The sequence below is a fragment of the Lissotriton helveticus genome, chromosome 3_1 (assembly GCF_964261635.1).
Source record: "Lissotriton helveticus chromosome 3_1, aLisHel1.1, whole genome shotgun sequence".
NCBI classification, from domain to species: Eukaryota; Metazoa; Chordata; class Amphibia; order Caudata; family Salamandridae; genus Lissotriton; species Lissotriton helveticus.
The window spans coordinates 182842061-182865574 of NC_136061.1; the positions used below are offsets into that span (position 1 = coordinate 182842061).

The following is a 23514-nucleotide window of genomic DNA, read 5'->3' on the forward strand; positions in this document are numbered from 1 at the left end:
AGTGGCAGGGCGGGAGTCGTGCTTTGCTTTGTCACACTTGTGGCACAATAAGTGTTGCAGTCCACAAGGGACATTTAAACTTACAGGCCCTGGGTACCTGTTGGTAAAGTAACTTATGCCACTTGTGGGTGAGCCAATCACACACACACTGTTAAGGGTCAGAGCACTGAGGCCTGTTGGGCAGGACTCAATGCCCAGTGTCAAACCAGCAGCATCAGTCAAAAACTTTGGGGGTGATTTTGCGAAAAGAGGCATTCCCTTGCACTGCATTCTAAACTGCATATTTAATAAAAAGAGCTGGACAGGTCGAGCCAAGAGAGAAGATATTTTACTTTATTGCTTGAGATTTCTCTTTTTGACCATTGATTGTTGAACCTGTGCAGAGTTAATGCAAACTGAAATTGCAGCTTGAACATAATTAATATAATGAACCATAACTAGAAAACTGAAATGGCTAAAGCCAAAGCAGTGAGACCTATAGCTCCCATAAAAGAAACCCAAAGGCACTTTTAAATAAAGTATATTGGCTAAAAGCATGAGCTGAGAGACAGTAAAAGGGGGCTGTAGGTTGTAGAAAGTCAGTATGCAGTATCGGGCATAATCCTGTATCTGTCTCCATAGAAGTGACCCTTACATGAAGAATAAATTATCAGTGACCACTTGCAGACAGTAGTCATTTTAATAGTGTCACAGTTTAAATACATTATCATCTTCCTGTAGTGAAAAAAGCCAAACATCTGTTAATAAAAGGCTGACACTTGTGATTTCATAATTATTGACAGATTTTTACAACCAAAATAAATAGAGGGAATCATTTGAAGAGACAAGTGTGAGACAGAAATACGACATGTTTTATATTTCACAGAAAAACTAAATGGCTGCCTCAGTTTCAAAGAAGCGGAGAAGGTATGCTCTCTGTTAATAAAAAATATCACGTTCATTGAGCGGATCTATGGAAATGTGCGGGTATCTTTCAAGCCCCGAATATCACAAATGTAGAGTGAGTGGCCAAGAGGGATCCTCGCATGTCCTCCCTGTTTATATACAATAAGGTTGCTGATGAGGAAGCATGCCACAAAATGAGGGTGAGGTGTCCGTATCCAGAAATCATGGCTTTCATCAGGAGAATTGGTGTGTGCTGATCACTCACTGAGCCATCACGCATTTAGTGATATTCTGATTCAAGCACAGCCAGGACATGTATTACATTGTAGTGCCTCGGGCACCTACGCTCCCTTCACCCAGTGAAACAGGACAAGCTAATTAGCATTGCGAACAATATCGACCAATAGTCCCATCACTGTCGCCCTATCGTACATCCCTTGTGGAACCACCATCGACATCTTCTGTAAACATTCACCTTCATGCCCAACAATCCGCACCGCCATCTTTGTTGACCTCGAAACCACGCCCTCCAGGCTTTTCAGCCTGAAAATGTTTGTGAAATGTATTAAGGTTTTCAATGTATTTTGATGTAGCGGCCTCTGAGTTTTTTTGAAATTTTGTCTGGTATGGTTCTGTTACATGAATCACAAGCACTTACCGGTTGTATTTTCAAGAAGTCGATCATTCATTCTTTGTTTTATTGGCCTGTGGAGGTGGTACAAAATAACTGTCAAAGAGAAATTATAATAAAACAGTTTGACTTGAAATGTTATAGTGCCAGAAACAGCTTAATCTTCCATACCTACACGGCTTTAAACCTACTCGGCACTGTGCAGTAAAACACAAATTTAACAGCGAGTAACTTTATTTTTCAGTGACCCTACCTAGAGCACTCAAAATCCCTGCATGATTTTCATACCCTGTTTGACAAATTACATGGTTGAAAATGTTGTCACATGTAATTAGTTTTAAATGTAGTCATTTGCAAGGCATACAACGACTCATCTACAAAAACAATATGACTTTTAGGGGTTAATACGGACTTCCTATCATATTAGTCACATGAAGCGGTTTTTACAGGAAGGAAAGGAATAAAGTTACTGATGAATGCCTGAAAACGAAACCTTTTTGGAGGATTGTTCCCTCATTCAAAAAGAAAAATTATTCATTTAAATGTCAGCACATACCACCCATGAAACTTAAAATTGCACTGTGTTTTACAATTGACTTATCTGCTAGAGTGTGCTTAGTATAAGATGTTTATATCGCAAAGTATTAAGCCTCAAATATATGAGTTCACAGGTGGGGAGTTACTCCGGGAAACATTTACTATTTTAACTAATTGAATCATTTTAATTGCACAACTGATAAAAATACCCTTTCCTCTTTTATTTTTGAAAAGACAGTATTCAACCACACTTTAACAAAAGACAGCAACAAAAAACCTAATTGGCTAATTTCCTTCCGTATGACCTTAATGAAATGCTGTGAATTCAACACCCTCTATTCCAGTAGCATGGAACATGCTGACTTTTGATCTCTCATTCTAATAGAAAGCGAGCCCCCGAAATGTGTCCTGGAACTCTTGTCAACCATGCACTGTCTTGAGTCACATCCTCGATTTGTGGTCCGTTCCCTAGCCGTAAGATAGGCCACATTCAGACCCTTTTCCTTGATCTGCCTATTGTTACATCTTCAGATTACAAATTTGACCAACTATTTAATGCCTCTTGTCACCTTCTCTGACTCTCCTGTCAGCCAATGTGATGCCCCTCCGTGATCTTTCCCAGTTCATGCATTCGTTCCATCACATCTTAAACCCCCATTATCAATTCTTGGACCCTTCGATGCATCTCTGTGAAGTTTTTGTGTTATATGTTAAAAGCTGTAGCACTAACATTCTATTTGGAGAGTAGGACATGCTGACCTAACATAGCCGATCCAAGTCTTTCGGAATCTCCGCATTTTCTATTTCAAAGCCTTCATGAACCTTGTTAAATCTAGGGTTTAACCTTGCTGGTTTTGGTAACAGTACGTATTTTTGTAAAAAAGATCTAGTATTTAATACAAAGGGTTTACAAACAATGAACCCAGGTGGTCACATCATGTTTATTGATAGACCAAAGCATCATCTAATGAATTTGATTTTGCTCTACATGGAGACCCCACTATTGAAAAGAAACACTCTTTCCAAACAGTCCACACCGCTAAGGCACCGTGCTAACGACAGATCTCAACAATGCAAATGTTGACAATATAATATATCTCATCTGTGTTTTCAGTTTCTTTGCTGCAACTTCAGAAATCAAATGCCTTGGCCAGACGTATTATCAAAATATCAATCATTATTATGTGAGATATTTAAACTTTGGAGGGAATATGTTTTAATTAAATAAATAGGACCGCCTCATTTTTAGAACCGTGGGTCGTGTCTGGGTGTGATTACTAATAGTACACGACTAAGGCTTCGAAGGAAACTCACTGTGGTTTAGATTTCTTCTTATTTCAACAGTTGACAGCTGCCCAGAAGATAGGTTTTTACCCACAAATTCAATAGCTACATAGGAAGTGTAAGAACGTGGAAGCTACTCACACCTGTAACATGGCGACTCCTGTTGACTGATTATGTGAATTGTTAGCACTGCAGTTATTTATTAGAACTCTGCTCGCCCCACACCTCCTGAGTTACGCATCTCACGAGATGATGATTTTTATAGGGTCTTCAGGCTCTGAACGACATTGAGTTTCTCCTCTGAAGCTTCGGTGCTGCGCATTCTAATATCCTAATCCCACATTTCTCCCCTCAGGTTGCCGGGGAGCACAAGTACCACCCAGAATGTTTCAGCTGTCTCAATTGTCGAGTCTTCATTGGCGACGGTGACACCTACGCACTGGTGGAGCGGTCAAAACTGTACTGGTAAGTTAGTGGCCATTCGAGATCCCATCTGTCCATGCCTCCTGGAAGTGGATGTATGAAAAGGAGGCCTCGGGAGGAGCATGAGAGGTGGACGGCAGGGCCAGAGCTAGGCATGGGCAGTGTGGGCAGCTGCCCAGGGCTTCACACTCAGCCCACCAGCATGGGGCCCTGGAACAGTGGCACACAACCATGCTACGGCAGCACACTGGTCCTCGGGTGCCTCTTGCTGATCGAATTGAAAGAAAGGTGTCTTTGCAATTGGGCCCATGGGAGAGGGCCACCTGCCCTGGGCCTCACAGCGATGGTGTGCTGAGGCCTACAGCTCAATCCAAATAACTGATTAACATATCCACCACTCCAATAACTTTCATATTTTCACTATACAAATTCCCCAATAATCCTTTATGGGTTTTGGAGTAGTGTGCTACTCACCGAAAAAGCAATTTGATGCCTCGTAGGAGATAGTAAGTGGTATATAAATGCAATTACAATACAATACAGGAGGGGGGCTGATCCTCTTTTCCCAGTTGCAGGGAATTCCATTTTGCGGGTTTGCCCAGCAGTTAGGCCTCCTGCCCCGGCTGCCTATTCAGTGGCACTCTGGGATGGCCGTTGTCTAGAAGTTAGATCCCCCATAGTGGTAACCCTCAACCCACAAGCAATTCTCACCCCTCAGCCCTATATGAGCTGTAAAAGAGGTGCTTGTAGGTGACTGAGAGGAGGAGTTGCAGCCCAGGAGGGGGTTTGCACAAAGCAGCTTCCGAAGCCTTGAATATGTCACACATGCAAATTGGAGGGGTCTACACATTCCCTTTCAGCCCTGAGCCCCCAAAATCCTAGAACTGTCCCTGACTGGCAGCTGGGTTGTGTGTCAGTGGGGACACGTGGATGAAACCAGGGCTGGTCTAAGGAGTTGTGCACACCTAAGAAAAAAAGCATGTGACCCAGCCCCTCCCGGCACAGGGGAAAAGTTTGTTATTTTTAGGGTTCTCAGTCGCTTACTGCTGGTGACGGCCTGGCTCTGCCTGGTCTTGTTTAGACCTAATGTGTCTTTCAGCAAACTGGCTCTTTGAATGGGTCAGGGATGTTCGTTTTTGTGTGGGGTATGGTGGTGGGCGTTTATGTGAGTGTTTTGGAACCTGTCTAGATGGTCTGAAGGTGTTTGATGATTTGCAGTTGGTTAATTCTGAGGACATCCTAGGTCCCATCCGACAGATTAACTTATGTAGCTGATTGAGAAAGTCAGCCGCTTCTGGGTTCTGTAAGCGGTAGTATGACAAGAACTGGAGAAAAGCATAAATTCTGTGATAGGCGTCTCCTTTGCCAGGACAAAAGGAAGCCGGGTCTCTGCCCCTGAGTCTCATTCTTATCTTCATAGTTTTTAGGGAGTGGACTCAGTATATTTCTAATGACTAATGCTCTCTCTTTCTCTCTCTCTCCCTTTCTCTCTCTCGCTCTCCCTTAATTGCTCCATTCTTTCTTAACATCACTCATCTTGTCTTTATGTTAATTCTATTTTTCTTTACTTTTCTTCCATGCTGTCTGATTCCTTTATTTCTCTGCCTTTTCCTCTTCTTCATTATCACTAATATTCCTATGCCCTGGTTTCAATCTTCTCCTATCGGCACCATGCATTCTCATCTTTTTCTCCTCAAAATCTCTTTCCACACCTTTCTTATCATCCACTATCTCCTGGACTCCAACTTGATCTATATGTGATTTCTTTCCTGGATCCTCTTCTTTATCTCAATACCCTCTTTGTTTCACTCTCCTATTTTCTCCTCTTTTTTTTGGCTACCACAATCCAATCTTAATGTTCTTCTCCTAACTAACCCTCCTTTTCCTGTGCCTCTGCTCTCCTATATCATCACTCCTATTTTATTTCTTCCATTGGCACCCTCTTGTCCGCCTCTTTTGCTCTTTATTTCCTGTTGCTGGACCATTCCTCTGCAGTGGACACTGTTACTACCAGATGGTGGTGACGCCGGTGATTGAGCAGGTCCTTCCAGAGTCCCCATCAGCACGGTTGCCGCACACGGTCACCTTGGTCTCCATACCAGCCTCTTCTGATGGAAAGCGAGGCCTCTCTGTCTCCATTGATCCAACCTGCACCGCTCCTGGCTGCGGCTCAGAGCACTCGCGTGCTGTCAGGGTCCGAGAGTGAGTATATCCTGTCTGTGGTCGCCGTCAGCCAAATTCAGGGGATAAAAAATTCTCAAAAAGGATAAACTTTGCTAGTGCTGAAATATCGTGATGAGTAAACCATGGTACTGTTCTCCTCCTGGCTTTTGAAAGTTAATGATGTAGCAATGTGCCAGGTACCTGCTCTTGTTAGTTTTAACAGACATTTTGTATACTCGCTCGGGTTGTCAGAGTGGTAAACGTTAGGCCCCTGAAACAAAGGCAGGAAGACAAAGCTGGAATTAGGGTGCAAAACCTGGAAAACCTACTGAGTAGCTGAAAATATGAAAAAACAAAAGTTAGGATAACATTGAGATAAAGTAGAATTGTTGGGCTTAGCAGCTCGAACTCTCCACACACACTAAAGCCTTGATGTTGAGAGAACCGATGCAGGCGGGAGACTCACGATTTTTTAAGCTAAATATGGCTTTACTTTTCTACCTCCTTCCTAAAAATGACCTCTGCTTCATTACATTTCAATGAGGAAAATACATTACCCCGATTTTGTTTTTCAAAATCTCCCACTTTTCACATTTAAAATGTTGGCATGTATGCTGAAGAGCCATGCTGGCAGTATACATTTAATCCTAATCTTAGTAGACTGGAGAAGTGATCCAGTGTTTTTTGACGACGTTAATGAACTTCATCCAACATATAGGGTTCTTGAAGGTTGTTCATTATTTTCTCTGATTTCCCAGCAAGCAAACCCTTAGTTTAGCTTTGGGTGGATCAGTGCTCCCGCCATGATGGTGCCACCATTTGTGTAACGTACTAAGCATTTTTCATAGGAGATGCTATTAACTATATTCTGCCTGTATTGGTGCTCTAATCTATGACTAATGGGAGAGCCTGATAACCAACAACATTCAGAGGTTCTTAATTTCACTGCTAAAATGTAATGGAGGGGCACTGCAAGCTGTTTATATAGAACGTAGTCAGAAGAACCTGTTCGGCCGCAATCAGCTTAACGTACTCTATTTCTCTGACGATGAGCATTTCATGACTTGATGTTGACGTCTGTTCAAAGTGATGTATATTTTTGTTTTGTCTACCCGCAATTTGCACTTTAGATCAAACTAGCAAATCTGATGTAAAATGCTGATTATGTACGTAACACTAGACCTAGAATGGCCCATTGTGATACTCCATAGGCATGAGTAGTGGATTAGACTGTGGGAGTTGATGGATGAGGCACATTGTGTTCCTCTGGTTAGAACGACCTCAAACCACTCAATGTACATTATTGGAGACCCTTCTAGCCATTTCTGCCAGTCTAGGCAGTCTCCTCATCCACAGTGTAAAAAGCCGTTAGCAGTGCAAGCATACATGCCACCTGCTTCTGCTCTCAATGGCTTTTCGTTTTTTAGGCTCAATGTGGTTTAAAAGACTTTGGAATGCTTTGTTACAGGTTTCACACCAAGTAGGCTTGTATGGTGCATCATCACAGAAATGGACGAATTTTTATAAACCGCAATGAGGCTTGTAAAAATAACAACGTGGTTGTAGAATTGAGGAGTATTTTTGTTGTGAAGCAGACAATTTACTTTTAAACTATAGAAAATCTTTACTTTTGCTTCATGTCAGATGTCCTGATCAGATTCGGATCCCAACCATCATACTTTCAAAATGCTCTTTGGGGCTCATCTGAGTGAGTGCAAATTAAGTAACAGCCCGCTGAGATAGTCCAGGTATAGATTCTGTTCTCCTCTAAACCCTAAATGAAGAGCGGCTGGGGGTCACTCGCTTCCCTCAACTTTAGAGGAAGGTGAAGCTCTGCCTAAAAATGTGCCCCCCTGGTAACCTTCGGTGAATGGTGCTTCTTCGGTCCTTGGCCCAACCCAATCTTGGAGGGTAACTCACCTCTTCTGGGGACCCGAACTCATTGTCCGACTCAGTTGAAGGGACATGGAGGGACTTTGCTCTCCTGATGAGCCTTGATAGAGAGAGAAACAAAGTGCAGGGATACAGTGACTTCCTGCTCGTCAGTTAAAAAAAAAGAAAGCTAAAGAATCATTGGTGAATCCTTTAACAAATGCTATGTCTTAGGAAGTATCTGTACTTGTTTCTTGCAGCACAGCTAGTACCATTCAGCATGGGGTGTTATGCTTTGTGTATGATGGCTCTGATTATAGCCAGCGTTATATAAAACTCTTTAAATAAATAAAATTATATTTAACCTGTACTTATACTTCTGCAGAGTTGACACTGACCGCATAAGTCCAGATGTGAAGAATTCCATCCACATTGGGGACAGGATTCTAGAGATAAACGGCACTCCTATACGCAATGTTCCTCTCGATGAGGTAATGGATTTTCCCATCTTTTGCTGCCTTTTAAGCCCACTAATGGCTAGTAAGGGCACCGTTCCACTGTTTTGTGGAAGATCAGGGAGTTTGTATATCCTAGACGTAGGTTGAAGAAAGGAATAGAATCTGACTGTCTTAATAGTGCGGTGTGATTGCTCAGATTTGTTCTCAAAGTTGATACAAGTTATTCCCTGGTGGTGGTTGGGCTTCTCAGTGTTTTGTTCCTGAATATGATGCATGTTGGTTGGTGTTCATGTTCTGAGTGTTTGAGGAGATGGGACTCGTATTTTTTAGGTGGGTAAGAACTGGCTACTGATCCAGATGGGGGGGTTTGGACTGCTTATCCGTCAAGCAGGGCAGAGGTGAAGCACTCATGTTCTGGAAGTTGGTTAGATGCTCATACCTGTGTCTTTGGATTTGTGTATATTTGCTTATGCATATGGTGAATGTAAGTAGTATTTTTCTTTCACACTGGGAGTTGTGGCGGATTGAATCTCATGAATTTGGTTGATTGTGACTCCGCATCCTGAGTGTTGAGTGTATTTGGATTCTGCATTGGGAAAGTGGGGAGATTTGCACTATTCCAAAGTTGATAATACATTTAATCCAATTTCCTATGATATCTGTAGAATTAGGCAGGCAGGCCCTGTATGTAGGTTGAGTTTAGACCTTGTACATTGGAAGTGAAGTAGGTTTGAACTCCGTGGCCAGTGAAGGATGGTAGAGATCAACTTTCTTCTTTAATGTTCTGTGTTCTTTGTGGGACCTGGAGTTCCCTTTTTGCTCTATGTTAGGAATCGCGCAAGATTGTGTACCAGAAAAAGTGGAAAAAATTAATACAGAATTAACATGGAAACACTTTTAATTATCTTGACCAAATTTCCACAATCTTTGTACCTCGTCCGACCACAAGCCTTTGTTTTCCCCCAGTTACCTTCCTCTAGAAGTCACCTCTCTTCTCTTCGGTATTGCTCATGCTGTACATTTTTGATCTACAAGTTATCATAGTCTCCTTTCTTTTACCATTATCCAATTCTTATACTTCTTCTTTTTTAATTGCACTCTTTCTGTTGCCACATCCTGCTCTCAATTTGTTTTTCCAACATGCTCGATCCTCGTGCTCCTTCCCTGACCCTCTTCTCTCTGGTTCTCCATAGATTGATCTTCTCATCCAGGAAACCAGCCGCCTCCTACAGTTAACGATTGAGCATGATCCCCACGAGGCGGTCGTGAGAGAGCACGTCTCGGAGATGAGCCCCCTTGCGGATCTGCGGAGTCCGTTGAAGTCACCATCACGGACGCCCTGCGTTGAAGCTGGAGCCATGCGCCAAAGGACAATCATGTACGCAGATTTCATTCTAGGATCGCTTAAACGCGAGAGGTCTATCCTAAGATACGGGTGTCCTACTAAACCAGGCTACTACAGGAGTTCACACAGGAATATGAATATCCCATAGGAAGAAAGAGCCGTGGGCATTTAAGGGTGGAGAAGTGAGCACAAGTACTATTCTGCCCAGCATGGCAGTTGTTGGCTATGTGCCCTCGCAGCTTCGAAGGGCATCTGTTGGTTAATAGAGGTGTAAGAGTGAAGGAATCTGCATCGGAAGAGAGTGTGGTCAATTGACCCATAGGGAGAAGCGCCTAGAAGAAGTGAAGAAATTTGTGTCGAGGCAGAAGAATGAGAGACATTACTAGGCGAGAGGGTAAGACATGGAATCTTTAACTTGTAACAGCAGTAATTGTGCTGTGCCCTGGAAAGAGTGGCATTTATGGTGTGCCCAGGTGGAGTGAGTGGTGAAGGAAGATGTGTGCCCCTTGGAGGAAAGTGGTAATAGTAGAGGAGAATGACTAGAGTGATGGCGGTAAATATGGAGAGTTAATATCTGGTTAGAATAGTGGAAGACGAGTAAGTAATGTATTTGCAGAGACAATTGAAGACATGAAGTCTTACACTCTCGGAAGACGTGTTGGAATTAGGAACGGTCTCTGGCAGTGCGCAGAGTGAGCAGTAACTGAAAGTCTCTGAATTGCTACCACTGCTTTACAAACTTTTCACCCGATTTCTGGATTTAATGAGGTCTTCTCTAGCTTATGTGAGGGCGACACCCGCGGCAGGGCTGGAGACCACTAGAATAGTAGGGATGGCAAATGTGCCCTCTTTACCAGAAAATGGGGTTGAGAAAAGGTCACTTTGCCTAAGGTGGCACCAATTCGCTATTCAGGACTGCCTTGACCCAGCTCAAGCTATCTGGATGATGGAAACGATGACGTCCTTCCCAAATTCTGATGTCCCAGGCCTCAAAACGTTAATGCTGGATCATTTCTCAGCAACAATGGCTCCAATTATTCTGCATCTTGTGGGTAAGCATCTCCCATAGATGAGTTTAATACTCCTATGGCTTGTAACTCTGTACAAGAGATGGGTAATTAGAGGTTACTGCTCATGTCAGTCACCATCTGCATCTGGGTTGGGTGCTTGTCAAAGCTGGTTACTCTTGTCACTCTGGCTCTGGTTGGAAAGTATGCACAGTAATGAGAAGGGACTGCTTTCAGCTTTGTATAACCCACTATTCGGTCTCCCTTGCCTTGTCTTCTAGGCGCAGTTGTAGCATTGACAAATCTCCATGTTCCAGCTCGGTGGGATCCCCCATCTCTCAGCGCAAGGACATCGGGCGCTCGGAGTCCCTCCGGGTCGTGTCCCGGACGCACAGGATCTTCCGCCCTTCAGACCTGATCCATGGGGAGGTGCTTGGGAAAGGATGCTTTGGCCAGGCCATTAAGGTATGTCTGATCACACCATATAGGGGATCCAAAGAGATCTGGGATGCAACCACCCACCTGTTCTTCAAAACAATCCACGTCAGGCACAAATCCTTAGCTTTCATGGGCAGGGTCCACAGTGATCCAGGCAGGGTCGGTCTAGCGAGATTGGATAGAGAAGAAAACCATAATAGACTCCTGGCTGATGGACTGCTACTTCACCTGAAGCAGAGGAGCAGCCTGCTGGAGTATCCCTCCCTTCCCACAGATCCTGATAGCTGCTTGATTTGTGGATAGCATAGTCACAGGAAAGGCCCAAAGAAGCCCAAAATGTGCACAAAAAGCTGCGTCTCTAACATAAGTAGAAGAAGATTTGAAAATCTTTATTGTACAATGGCACGTAGAAGAAGCAGCACGTTTTCATATACAGTTTGTTGTTGTAGGTCACCGCCAGCTAGAGTAGCAAGCTCTGCCTGACACTGTGCAGCTTCCGCTACACTGCATATCTGCACATGAATACTAGAAGCGAGCAAGCTTACTCTGGTCGATGGCTCATGGGAGCTTCCAGCATCGTGTGGTTTTGGCTGGACCTCTGCCCTGCCCATCAGCATTACGCCCAATGATTAGAACCATCACTGTAGCCACAACACTAGTAATTGCAGTTATTGTGTGTATTTTTCAAGGCTACATAGGCAGTCTGCGATGTTCTGTGCCTCAAAATCCCCCTGCAGCAAAGAGGAGGTTGGCGGTTCTAGAAGCCCCCATTACCGTGCCTGGAAAACAGCTCAAAATATGAGCCAGGAAATTATGATTGGAATAGGACATCCTTCTTTGAATTCTCAGATTTCTTACCTGAATGTTGTCCAGGTTTTTTACATGTCCCTTCCTCTGAGCCCGCAGATTTGTCCTAAACTCTCACAGATCTGCCTGGAGCCTTCCCGCTAATGCGTATTTTTAAAGTCCCACAAAAATGCAACCGGCATTTATGCCCACTACACCCAGTCCCAGGCACATTGGTGCAGCCCTTTCTGTAATGCCCATGGCATTGATGCAAAGGTGCATCCAGAATGTTAACGGGGCGTTCCTTCATTTGCTTGAAGCCTTTACCCATGTCCATATTACAGAGGCAGGTGCATGGGCAAAAGCCACCCAGACTTTAGGGTATAGTTAATGTGCCCCATGCCCTCGGTGTGCTATGTGGTAGGATACAGAGGTTCTGAGGGACTTACCAGTGATACTTTAGCAGTCCCAGACCCCATTCCAATTTAAAGGCTGCTTACGTCCCTGCAGAGATACCAACAGTTCAGCGGGAATCTCCATATCCATATCTCTCCAGATCCAACATTCACTCCCGCTTTGTAAGAGAAATCTCTAGTCCTTCGCGAAGGTGAGTGCAGTCTGAAACTTCACTTAGCTTTGCGACGGTCTTTAGATTCCCATATACCATAGGGACAGGCGCCTGCGTGGAATGCAGGTGTACCTTTGCTAAAGGTTTCTGGGTTGTGCTATTTATAGTCACGCTCTCACTGAGTTAACAAGAATTTGCAATGTAATGGTTCTCGCATTTACAAGAGTTTAAGCTGTTGGCATTGTAAATGACAATGCGTTATATTTATCTGCTTTGATAATTAACACATAAATAAAGGACATTGTCATTTACAATGCCAATAGCTCAAAATCTTGTAAATGCGAGACCTATTTCATGTCAAAGAAGCGGCCGCATTGTCCCGGCCGCTTGGAAAGTGAAAGCGGGCAGGGCACACTAAATGTTGCAGGAAAGCAAGTGGTGCCTGCAGTAGGACAAACTCATTAAAGAAAATAGTGCTTACAGACTAAATAATACATACCATGTAACAAAAGTAAAAAACTAGTCCTCATAGGAGGTTACAAATGGAGACAAGGCGGTACTAGGGAGGGACTAACAAGCTTATTAACGAATCTTAAGCCAGCATTTACGAAGGACAATGACGGAAGCCAATGACAAATATGGGTGGAGAGTAGGGGGGGGGGGGGGGCTTCAAGTCCATATTCCAATACAGCATGCCTCGCAGAGCAGTGCACGCACTGCCCAGGCTCGACCTAAAATCACATTTGCGAGAGTCTTGTTTTTTTTCCTTCACATCAGGCGCACATGGTTTGTCCCTGCACTCGATCAGTACAATGGCCACTGATGTTGCTCTGACGCTCCGGAATCTCACAGCAGCTCCACTTAGACTTTTAATGAGGCCCAGAATCATCCTTTTCTGTCTGCTGATACCACTTCCTCCCTGTTACTAGGTAACTCACCGAGAGACTGGGGAAGTGATGGCGATGAAGGAGTTGATTCGTTTTGATGAGGAAACTCAAAGGACGTTTCTCAAGGAGGTAAGCTCGTCATGACTAGACTGTGGATGTAGCAATGCCGTAGAAGGCAGTGTAGGCAATTGGAAACTGCTTTATTTTTCTCTGATAACAGCATGAATTCAGTCTAAGCCTATCGCGCAACAAGATTGACATATGTAGAGATTGTCAACAGATTTTCACCAAGAACATCTGCAAGACACACCCTGGCCTGTGGGAGCCTGCAGATCCCATCTCTCACACATCAGAAAACAGACTGGTAACCTCTGAACACTATCCATAAAGAATTGTATATTCAAGCAATAAATAATGCATGATATAGATTTAAAATTCCCTGATAGGCGATATGGAATCTGCAAACAATCTATTTAGAATCAGACAAGAATGGAAGCACAGACTCTGTAAAGCTTTCAGATCAGTGATCAACACTGCAGAGGGAACTTTATAAAACCTAACATTTTTTGACTACAAACATAAGTTACACTTGACAAATTTTTAACAACTCAAAAGTTTGTATTGTCTCTGCTGGAATAGTGATGAAGAAACACAGCAATCATAAGCAAGTAACCTGCAAATGCTTCTACTTTTCCTTTCCAGTTGGTTCACAAAATGAAATGTAATCATATCGCCGCCACTACATCTTCAAAGGTTTTTCTTGCCACCTCCATGTGCAACGTACACCTTTGATATTATATGCCCAGTTTCCAAAAGCATCCAACTGAAATATCTGGGACACCATTACAGACAAAATTAGGACTATTCTAGGTGCTACAGTTGGAGGTTAGAGGGTTTTGGAGTTTATGGTATCCCTCTATTCTTCCGTTATTGCGGGGGACTAAGGCTAGTCATGGCATTGCAGGTACAGAATGGAATGTAATCAGACAGCCAAAGAACCCACTGAATAGTCAGTCTCAAATTAAAGAACGTGATTGACTTGACAGAGAAGTCTACAGTGTAAACGGGTGGTCTATACCTGTTCCTCTATTGAAAGATAGCCATATGGTGTCCTTTCTTGGAGGGTTGGTCTATCCACGACCTTGATTGAAGGATGTTCCTGGTTGGTCTTTGTATTCTCCTTGAAGGATGTTCTCGGCTGGTGTACCCACAGGTGGTACGTACTTAGTGTGCAGCCGTTTAGGGGTACATGGGCCAATTGAAGGTTGTGTCTGGTTGGTCTACATACTGATCTGATTCTATTTTAAGAACACCCCTGGTTGATCCGCTCATGGTACCTGATTAAAGGATGTTTCTGGTTGTTGCACACATACACCCTTGATGAATATGTACTTGTTCTCCACATTGTGCCTGGTTGAAGGATGTCCCCTTAAGCATCCCTCCAATGAAGAATGCCCAAGTTAGGTTTGCATGCTGGTCCCCCTTGAACCTGCCTGTGGTTGGTATATCCATGGCCCCTGGTGGAAGGATGTTCCTGATTAATCCACATATGACCTAGGTTATAAGGATGTCCCTAGTGGTCGCACATATGGCTGTTGGAGAAGGATATCAGTGGTCAGTCTACATATGTCCTGTGGTTCAATGAAGTCCAATTGGGCCTCTATATTGGCACTAAGAGAAGGACATCCCAGTTTGGCATGCATCTGGCTGTTGGTTGAAAGATGTTATTGGTTGGTTTACATATTTCGAGTCCTGGCAGCAAGCTGGTGGAACTCTCTTCCTCCGCAAATTCGGGACATAGATGAGCTCCTTCAGTTCAGATGGGCCATCAAGACCTTTTTATTTGCTTAGTCTTTATGATGTGTTGCATTTTCCCTCTGTCTCCTTTCGGTGCTGTGTTGTGTTTGCCTTATCAAAGCGCCAGGACGCCCCTTTGCTGGGGCAGCTGTGCGCGGTACAAATAAAAATAACATAACATAACATAACATAAAACTGGTTTAAGTAGGTCACTTTTGGGGATACACATGTTCACTGACTGAAGGATGCCCCTGCCTGGTTGTCCTGTGGACCTTGATTGAAGGAATTTCCTATTTAGGTCCTCATTACGAGGACTCTGGTAATTCCAAAGAGACTGTAAGTTACCGGCTACATCGAAATTACAAGGTGAATAGATTTACTGAAGATGTGGACATTTCACACCAGATTAGGGTGAAATGAGGAATTACCTGGAAACATAACCTGATATTACCCATTCCTTAGTAATTCATCATTTCTCAGGGAAACCTTATGGATCCACTTGTACTCCCCAGTAAATACGTAACCCCATTCACACTCCACCCCCAGTGTTACCAGTAAGTCCGGGAGGGTGATAGTAGGGGACACACTACAATTCAGGAACCTTGTAATATTACCCACAGTCTAGATATGGTTCGTACTGTAAGGCTCATTTGTGTTGGTTCACAGTTGGGGCTGCAGGCAGTCTCTTTTAGAAGGTGACATTGGGCTCGTGCCTATTGGGCTATTGTTATATTGCATATAGGTACTCTAATATAGGCCCAGGTAACATCATAACCCTTCACCTATATTCTCCCCTACATTACATGCATAACGGTTATTAGGGACTGACCATTTACCTAGATACAACACTGCACACAGAACGCAGGATTTTCCCTGGTAAAGGCCTTCTACGTTATGCATGAGGATTATTAGAAGCACAGCAGGACTACCATCTCCTGCATAATATCTATGTACAAAGTTAATTCCTGACGTCATCCAAAGTCCGACACAGTAATACAGTGAGGTAGAACCCCCGGGGAGACCTATGGGTATATATACATCACATCTTGCTAAGACAGGCAGAGGAGACTAGGACTTCCTGGCCGACACACTGACCAGAGACGCTGAGGTTCCTGCATACAGATACCTCAGCTCGCAGTGGTCTAAACATCCCTTGCGGGGTGTCCAACCCGAGACCAGGACGGGGTCCCACAGTCTCTCAATCCAGGTAATGGGGTTGACTTAAGTCAAGAAACCCTCTAGGTTAAACACCTACACACTTGCTAGATACACTGAGGTACATCTAGTTAGTTAGACATCGTAGGAGTATGCACCTTTTATTATCATGTATTTTATATACTCGTATGTATTCATGATTATTGCAAGATGGTAGAACTCTACCATCCTTTTACTTTCATAGTGCTTCAACTCATTTAGATCTGTTACTGTCTAGTGGTTGCTGCAGCTCATCTATTTTACACTATAATAACGACTGTTAAATAAATTCTTATTGAAAAACCTCCAGATCGTTTATTCAGTGTATATCTTTGAGACTAAGTGAGCATGAGTGACTGAGCGAAAAGTAGTACTGTTTCCAGGGTCTTGAGATATAAGGGCTGTCATGTTTGATGGTTGCCAAAAACTATTCTCTCCTTGGTAAGAGGAGATTCTAGTGGCATTGTGAGCTAGCTGATACAAAAAGGCTAACATACCCGGTGGGGGTGTTTAGAGTCACTCTGACTCCAATCCTACAGTTTATGACATGCGAACGCGCAGTTCCTATATACATTTTATAGAAACTACACAACACTACATAAAAGCAGCTGATGTTCTTTTGATTAAATGGACAGGTTCATCTTTCAAAGAAGTTCTATCAAATCGAAGTTTCATCACAAAACCCCTGCGCCTTGCAGTCTTGGGGAAGCTGGAGCTCTGAAATAACCTTGTGCTCCTTTCGGTTTTCAGGTGAAGGTAATGCGATGTCTGGAGCACCCCAATGTCCTGAAGTTTATTGGGGTACTGTATAAGGACAAGCGGCTAAATTTCATCACAGAGTACATCAAGGGTGGGACACTACGAGGGATCATCAAAAGCATGGTAAGCACCGGATATTAAGTATCTTCAGCTTTAACAATGTATTTTATCGATGGTCTTAGAATGTAACTCTGTCTAACGTTGATGCTGTCACCGCAGGACGCCCACTACCCCTGGAAGCAGCGAGTCAGCTTTGCGAGAGACATAGCAGCTGGAATGGTGAGTCTCAAACTCCTGTGTTTTATCCTAAGCTTGAAATGTGCACCCAGGAGTCACGTGATTTCAGAGACTGGCTATACAGAGTGACCCAGTCACTCGGGCAGCTATACACGCTGCATCACATGCACACAAGCGTAGGCGGCCGGACACTGTCACATACCCAGACAATCACACACGGGTTTTGCATAGACACATCTTGCAGTTATGGTTTAGCCGCCAATCACAGTCTTCTCGCGCCTATGCATACACATTGCCTTTGGTACTCTGGATTACTTTTAGAGTCTTCATGGGTTGCTTTTAATTTTTAATGGTTCCCTGGTAGTTGTAGCTTTTCTTGGAGCTGTTGTTTGGAAAGGAATGTCCCTTGCATTGTATACAAGCATGTTCCCTGGCCTGCGAGCCTGACTATATGTGAATCTGATATCCTGACTTTTATTTTGGCTTTGGTGTCATGTTGTTCTAGATTCTGCACAGAGACCTAGGCATGTAACCCGTCCTGTGACCTGGAGGAGTTTACTAATTGTGCCCCTATAAGACGCAGAGGACTACTGGTCCTATTCTGGGCAGAGCACCTAAGGAAGTGTTGACTTTGTAGAGAAACAAGGGAACCCTATAAGTCTAGAGGGACCAAGGTTAAGCAATGTATTATAAGAGACAGCAGTCCCTCCCAACAAGTATAGAGCCAGTTACACAGAGCCGTATTGAGATCTGTGTCAAAAATCTCCAAGGGGAGAAAAAATATATTTATTCATCGCACAAATATGAAACAAAAACCAAAGTCTATATACAAAAAAATACAGTGGGTAAAAGGTTGGAAATCAGCAGATTTCCAAAACTCAGACATTTACATATGTAGCGACTGTCAATAATTGCATATTAAAAGCAGTCACAATACAGAGAAACATCTTGTGCTCCACATAAATCCAAATTAAACTGTTTGGAGTCAAGATGTATAAGTCGACGATGTTTCGAACCCAACTAAGATAGGGGGAGCATCATCAGGATGCATCGATATATGCCTAAGAAGTGCCTGTCTGGAGAAAAATGGGGGAGGGGCTGGACACGTCCCTTGTGGGAATTCCAAATTGAGAGAGTCAGAGTCCCTGACTAACTCCAGGGACTTCATTCCCACAAGGGTCTAGCAGCCATCTTGAATAAGAATACGAATGGATATGAATTCTGCATATGCTGGTTGACCAAAATGTATGTTATAGCATATATCAATCTTTAGTTTAGAAAAGAATATGCAAAATATCAAGTTTACATGCCCGCATTCACAAATGAGGAATATTCGGCCATTTTCTTTCGACTGATGTGTTACAGATGGTTTTGATTGCTTTTTCCTTCGTTCTATTGATTTGCAGGGTAGCTCAGATCTTTGATGAATGCTCCTTTATACGTTGACATGAACATTCATAGATATGCCTGAACATGCTATATCAGCTGGCCAGAACTACTTATTCCAGAACTACTTATTATGTTGTTCATCTGAGCATAGAGTCATCCTGGCAGCGTGACGCCTCATATTTTAGAATCTAGTCACGTGACCTTGTCACAAGGCAGTAAATTCATGAAACTGTAATTGAAACTCTGAGGGAGGCTATAAAAGTCTTACTTGAGAAAACAGTACGCTTGCAAAAGGAATTTATTTTGTTTGCATTACCAAGCAAAGGGGCGTCACATTTGTTGTCTGATGACGTTTCTAACATTTCTCTTGTTTACTGGGTGTGTTTCAGTCAGACGTACACACTCCTCTGGTAAGAGTTCATCGAGTGACCTTACAACTAGAGCTGTCGACTTCAGAACTTGGGGACCTGCAGGGTCGGACTGACTTCTATGTCAGTCTGACAATGCCAGAAGGGCTGGTCTGAAGAGCAGTGTGTGGGCCTAGTGTTTGGCTGTTCGTTTGGCTCAGTGTTTGCCTCAGAAAAACCGAGCGTGATAGTCTACTCAAGCAGAACACTACTTAGACTCAACACCTACAAACCTACCAGCTGTTTAATACTCCAGCCTGGTAACTGTCTCCCACACTCCCAGCTTACATGTCCAGGTTGTGGAATTAAGCTACCGGAGCTAATACAACAACCAATTAAATCCTTAACTAAAACTGGCAGGAGTGTAACTAAAATCTTGCCTTATCAAGTATGTAAATTTGCCCTGATCAATGCTAGATCTTTAGTTAAACACAGTTCCGAGTGTGAAACGTTAATTGAAGACGAGGAAATCAGTATTGCCTTTATGACAGAATCTTGGACGGATGATGCCTCGGGTCCTGACTTGGTGAAAGCCACCCCTCCTGACTATCTTTCACACTGAATCGGCCAAATAGGAAAGGGTGTGGCCTTGTGGGTATCTACCACAAATCAATAAATGCATCTTTTAACCCTCTTGCCAACTCGGAATATGAGCATTCGATTTTTCTTTCTTTCTCTCACAGCACTTTACCTTCAAAGGTTCTTGCTGAAAACACAGGCACTGGATCCATCCCAATATGGATTCAGAGCGGGGCACAGCACCGAGTCAACCTGCTTCAAGTCCACAGAAGAGATTAGAAGCGTACTTGATCTAGGAGGCAAAGCGGTGATGATCATGTTAGATCTCTCTGCGGCCTTCGGTACGGTCCATCACGTTTTATTGATGGACTGCCTGAGGGAGATAGGTATACATGGCACTACCTGGAAACTTCTTGAATCTTTTCTCTCTAATAGAAATCAAACGGTCACACTAGGGGAATTCTCTTCCAAACCTTTTTCTTTACCGTGTGGATTCTCTCAAGGTTCTTCACTGAGCCCGACTCTCTTTAATACTTATGTCTCATCACTGGCCCCACTTATTGAATCATACGGTTTCTCTGTAAACCTCCTATGCAGACGACACCCAAATTGTGATATAACTGTTGCCAGGGTCAATGATGGGAACAGCATCACATCTCCAAGAGTGCATGGCAGCCGTGGGTGGTTGGATGGCCCGAAACTGCCTTAAGCTCAACTCCGGCAAGACAGAAGTGGTGTTGTTTGGAAACAACCCCAGCTTCTGGACTCCTGCTTGGTGGCCGGACACATTTGCTCCCCTCCCCACCCCCAACAAGAAGGCTAAAAACCTGGGGATCTGGGTTGATAACAAACTTAGCTTCAAAGAACAGGTGAACGCGGTGGTCTCTTCCACCTCCTACATCCTCAGAGCATGCAGGAAAATAATGCCATACTTGCCCAAAGATAGCATACAAACAGTTATCACTACTCCCTCCTAGTCTAGGCTAGACTACTGCAATGGACTCTACCTCACCCTGCAGGAGGGGCTTATGCACAAACTACATCAGAACGCAGCAGCAAGACTGCTCACGGGGGTACCAAAATATGCCTCCATCTCGGCTGAGATCAAAAAGCTTCATTGGTTGCCAATAAAAAAACGGGTACAGTTCGAAGCTCTAAGCTTGGTCCATGAAGCCCTCCAGGGAGCCGTCCCCAAGTTCCTTAAACAACAATTCCATTGGTATGTACCAAAAAGAGCCCTATGCTCAGCAGAAGCTAAACTGATTTCGGTACCCAGAATACGTAAAGCCAGCTGGGGTGGTAGAAGTTTTGTAGCCAACACAGCAAAGGTTTGGAATGGCCTTCCACTGAATCATAGAATGATGACAAACCTACTCTCCTTTAGGAAGTCCTTGAAAACTTGGCTTTTCTCGACCTGGGCCATGCTGATGGTTGCTCTCCCCTTATGCCTCTTTTGGAACTCACTCAGCGCCAGGACACCTGTTGGGTAACAGTTGCGCTCTATAAATGGCAATAACATTAACATTCTCTGGCCTGTTTTATGGTCTGCTAGACAGATTTTTATTATTGTTGAATTCTGCGATATTACAACAAATATGGCCTGCAGCAAGAACAAAGGCATGCAGTCTCCGCTACCGTTAAAAAGACCTCTACTGCATGCCTTTGCAAGTTCAAAGATATCTGATTTGCATCTGAGGGCCACTTTTTTAGATATCTGATTTGCTATTTAGAGCCACTATTATTTTGGTGACCAGCTCTGTTTTCTGACCAAGACCAACCCTGGAACCAGGTTCGAATCCCGGCCTTGGCTTAACATCCTGTGATTTAGGGCAAATCACATCACTTCCCTGTGTCTATAAAAAAAATTGAAATGTGTAATATTTTATGGTGCTCAAGCGAGCCACTCTAATGCCCTTGGACCAGGTTTGCGCTATATTAAAAAAAAAAACTCTATATATCCGTCCTCCGGCGCAGGTGCGATAGATCTGAGGAATGGTCCAAAGAGCTGTAAGCTAGGAGGAGCCGCGATTAGTAAGAGCCTTACAACCAATATACAGGACCCTGAAGCGGGCCTGGTGTTTGGAAGGGTAGTCAGTGGGTTTTTGGTGGTGACTAGGCCTTTGCATGTAAATGTATGTATGTTATATGGAAAATCTTTTCTTGAGTGGATTTAGGGAGTTCTCATTGACAACATTAGTGGGTTGACTCCCTCTCCTGATTTCTCATAAAGACATTGGGAAGCCGCATACCCAGGTATGCAGCTTCTCTGCTCCCACATATTGATTAAGCTATAGCATGGGCACTCACAAACATTTAATCATGGGCCTCAAAGTTTGGTCTTTAGTGTGCCCGAGGACTGCACCACAATGGCAGGGGGTGTAGCGGATGCGAAGCATGTATCTCTACTGGCTGAACTCAATTGTGCAATGTGAAACCAGAAAACCTGGGATGAATCACAGCTTCTCCACTTGACCAAATTGTGTGACCCTGGGTAATTGTTTTATTTCAATTTCCCTCCTTTTTTAATTATCACATATAGGAGGACCTCTAAATACATGACTTCAAGATGCGTGCTGTACAAAATCAACTCCTGAGTTCGGATGTAATCACAAATGGCTTTGTTATCAGGGTAGAATGGGGGGCGGGGGGGAATATGAACGTTTCAAAATTCATGTTTGAAAAGCATCACTTTAAAAAAATACTTCTGAATGCACTGCTATAATTTGATTTACCAAGGTAAAATGGTTCTACAGGTCAATGAAATACACTTTCCTGAATTTTGAAAAGACTATCGTTTTTTACTTGTTTGCTGGCATTAAAAAATGAAGGTGTTCCAAAAGTAAAGAGCCTACTTACTTCCTCTTGTTTAACTACAATTAACATTTAAATAAGTGCTTTTTGTATATTTGACATGTTTTTAATGTTAATACTGAGTCGACTTAAAAGCAGCCCAGTGCTGTTGCTGCTCAGGGGTCCTGATGTAAGGGTCAGAAGGGCCGCATGCGGCCCCCGGGCCGTACTTTGAGTATCACTGAGCTATAGCCTTCACCAGGCCAAAAAAAGTGCACATTTCTGCAAGATCCAAGCTGCAATATTGGACCACTGCTCTTTAAGGCCAGTCTCTTCTATAGTCTGTATTTTTTTCAGGTTTTATGTAGCGCAAACTCCCCTGGCTTGCCCTTTGCTACCCCTAGCATTGCCTTTGCAACCCCTGGCCTGAGAGGTGGCAAATTCAGTGCCAGGAAGACTGGGGATCCACTTTCTTTATTTTCTGTTAGTTTTTCATTACAGTAATAGTGAATAAATAAAATGTATTATTCACTAATAGTCTAATAAAAATGGAGTACAATAAGCTGGAATACGCCCTTCCATGCCAGCTGAGTAAAGTAAAAGATGTTTTAAAATGTATGTTGTGTGCGAGTTTGCGGGTGAGAGTGTAAACATGTGTGAATTTGTGTGTATGAGTGAAAGTGGATGTCAAAGGGCGTGTGATGTCACTTTCGCTACCCCTGGCAATTGGGTGAATTGATGACCATGTACATTACACAAGGACACATTTTTTTTTGCACGCATAGGGAGATTAAGTGATGTGCCAGAATCACAGGATGTTGAGCGGAAGCCGAAACTCGAACCTTGTTCCCCAGTTCCAAGGTTGACAGCTTTGGCCTCTACACTACTTCCTCTCCCTAATCTACCAACAGCACCTCCCCCTGAGAAAGCCTACGCCGTTAAGAGGAAATAGCTGTACTGTGGGTATTCTCTCACTAAATGATATGAGTGTGATGTTGGGCCTCAGGCCCACATGGTGATGAGAGACAGATACGAACACTCGGTATTATGGTGCATTAACTGGCCACGAGCACGTGCACCCGGGCCCATTTATTAGCCGGGTCACGTCACTCGGGACGCCGGTGGTGGATGGGTGTGG

At 43.6% G+C, this 23514-nt stretch overlaps 1 protein-coding gene across 2 annotated transcripts in view; it reads left to right on the forward strand.

The window, feature by feature from the left end:
- Positions 1–23514, forward strand: part of LIMK1 (LIM domain kinase 1) — a 251007-nt gene that overhangs the window by 194288 nt on the left and 33205 nt on the right. For both annotated transcript variants that reach the window (XM_078679557.1, XM_078679558.1), the window contains 8 exons: positions 3693–3802; positions 5756–5962; positions 8181–8286; positions 9447–9631; positions 10887–11070; positions 13327–13413; positions 17026–17157; positions 17254–17313. In XM_078679557.1, the coding sequence (XP_078535683.1) occupies positions 3693–3802; positions 5756–5962; positions 8181–8286; positions 9447–9631; positions 10887–11070; positions 13327–13413; positions 17026–17157; positions 17254–17313 (1071 nt within the window). The remainder of the gene's footprint in view (positions 1–3692; positions 3803–5755; positions 5963–8180; positions 8287–9446; positions 9632–10886; positions 11071–13326; positions 13414–17025; positions 17158–17253; positions 17314–23514) is intronic.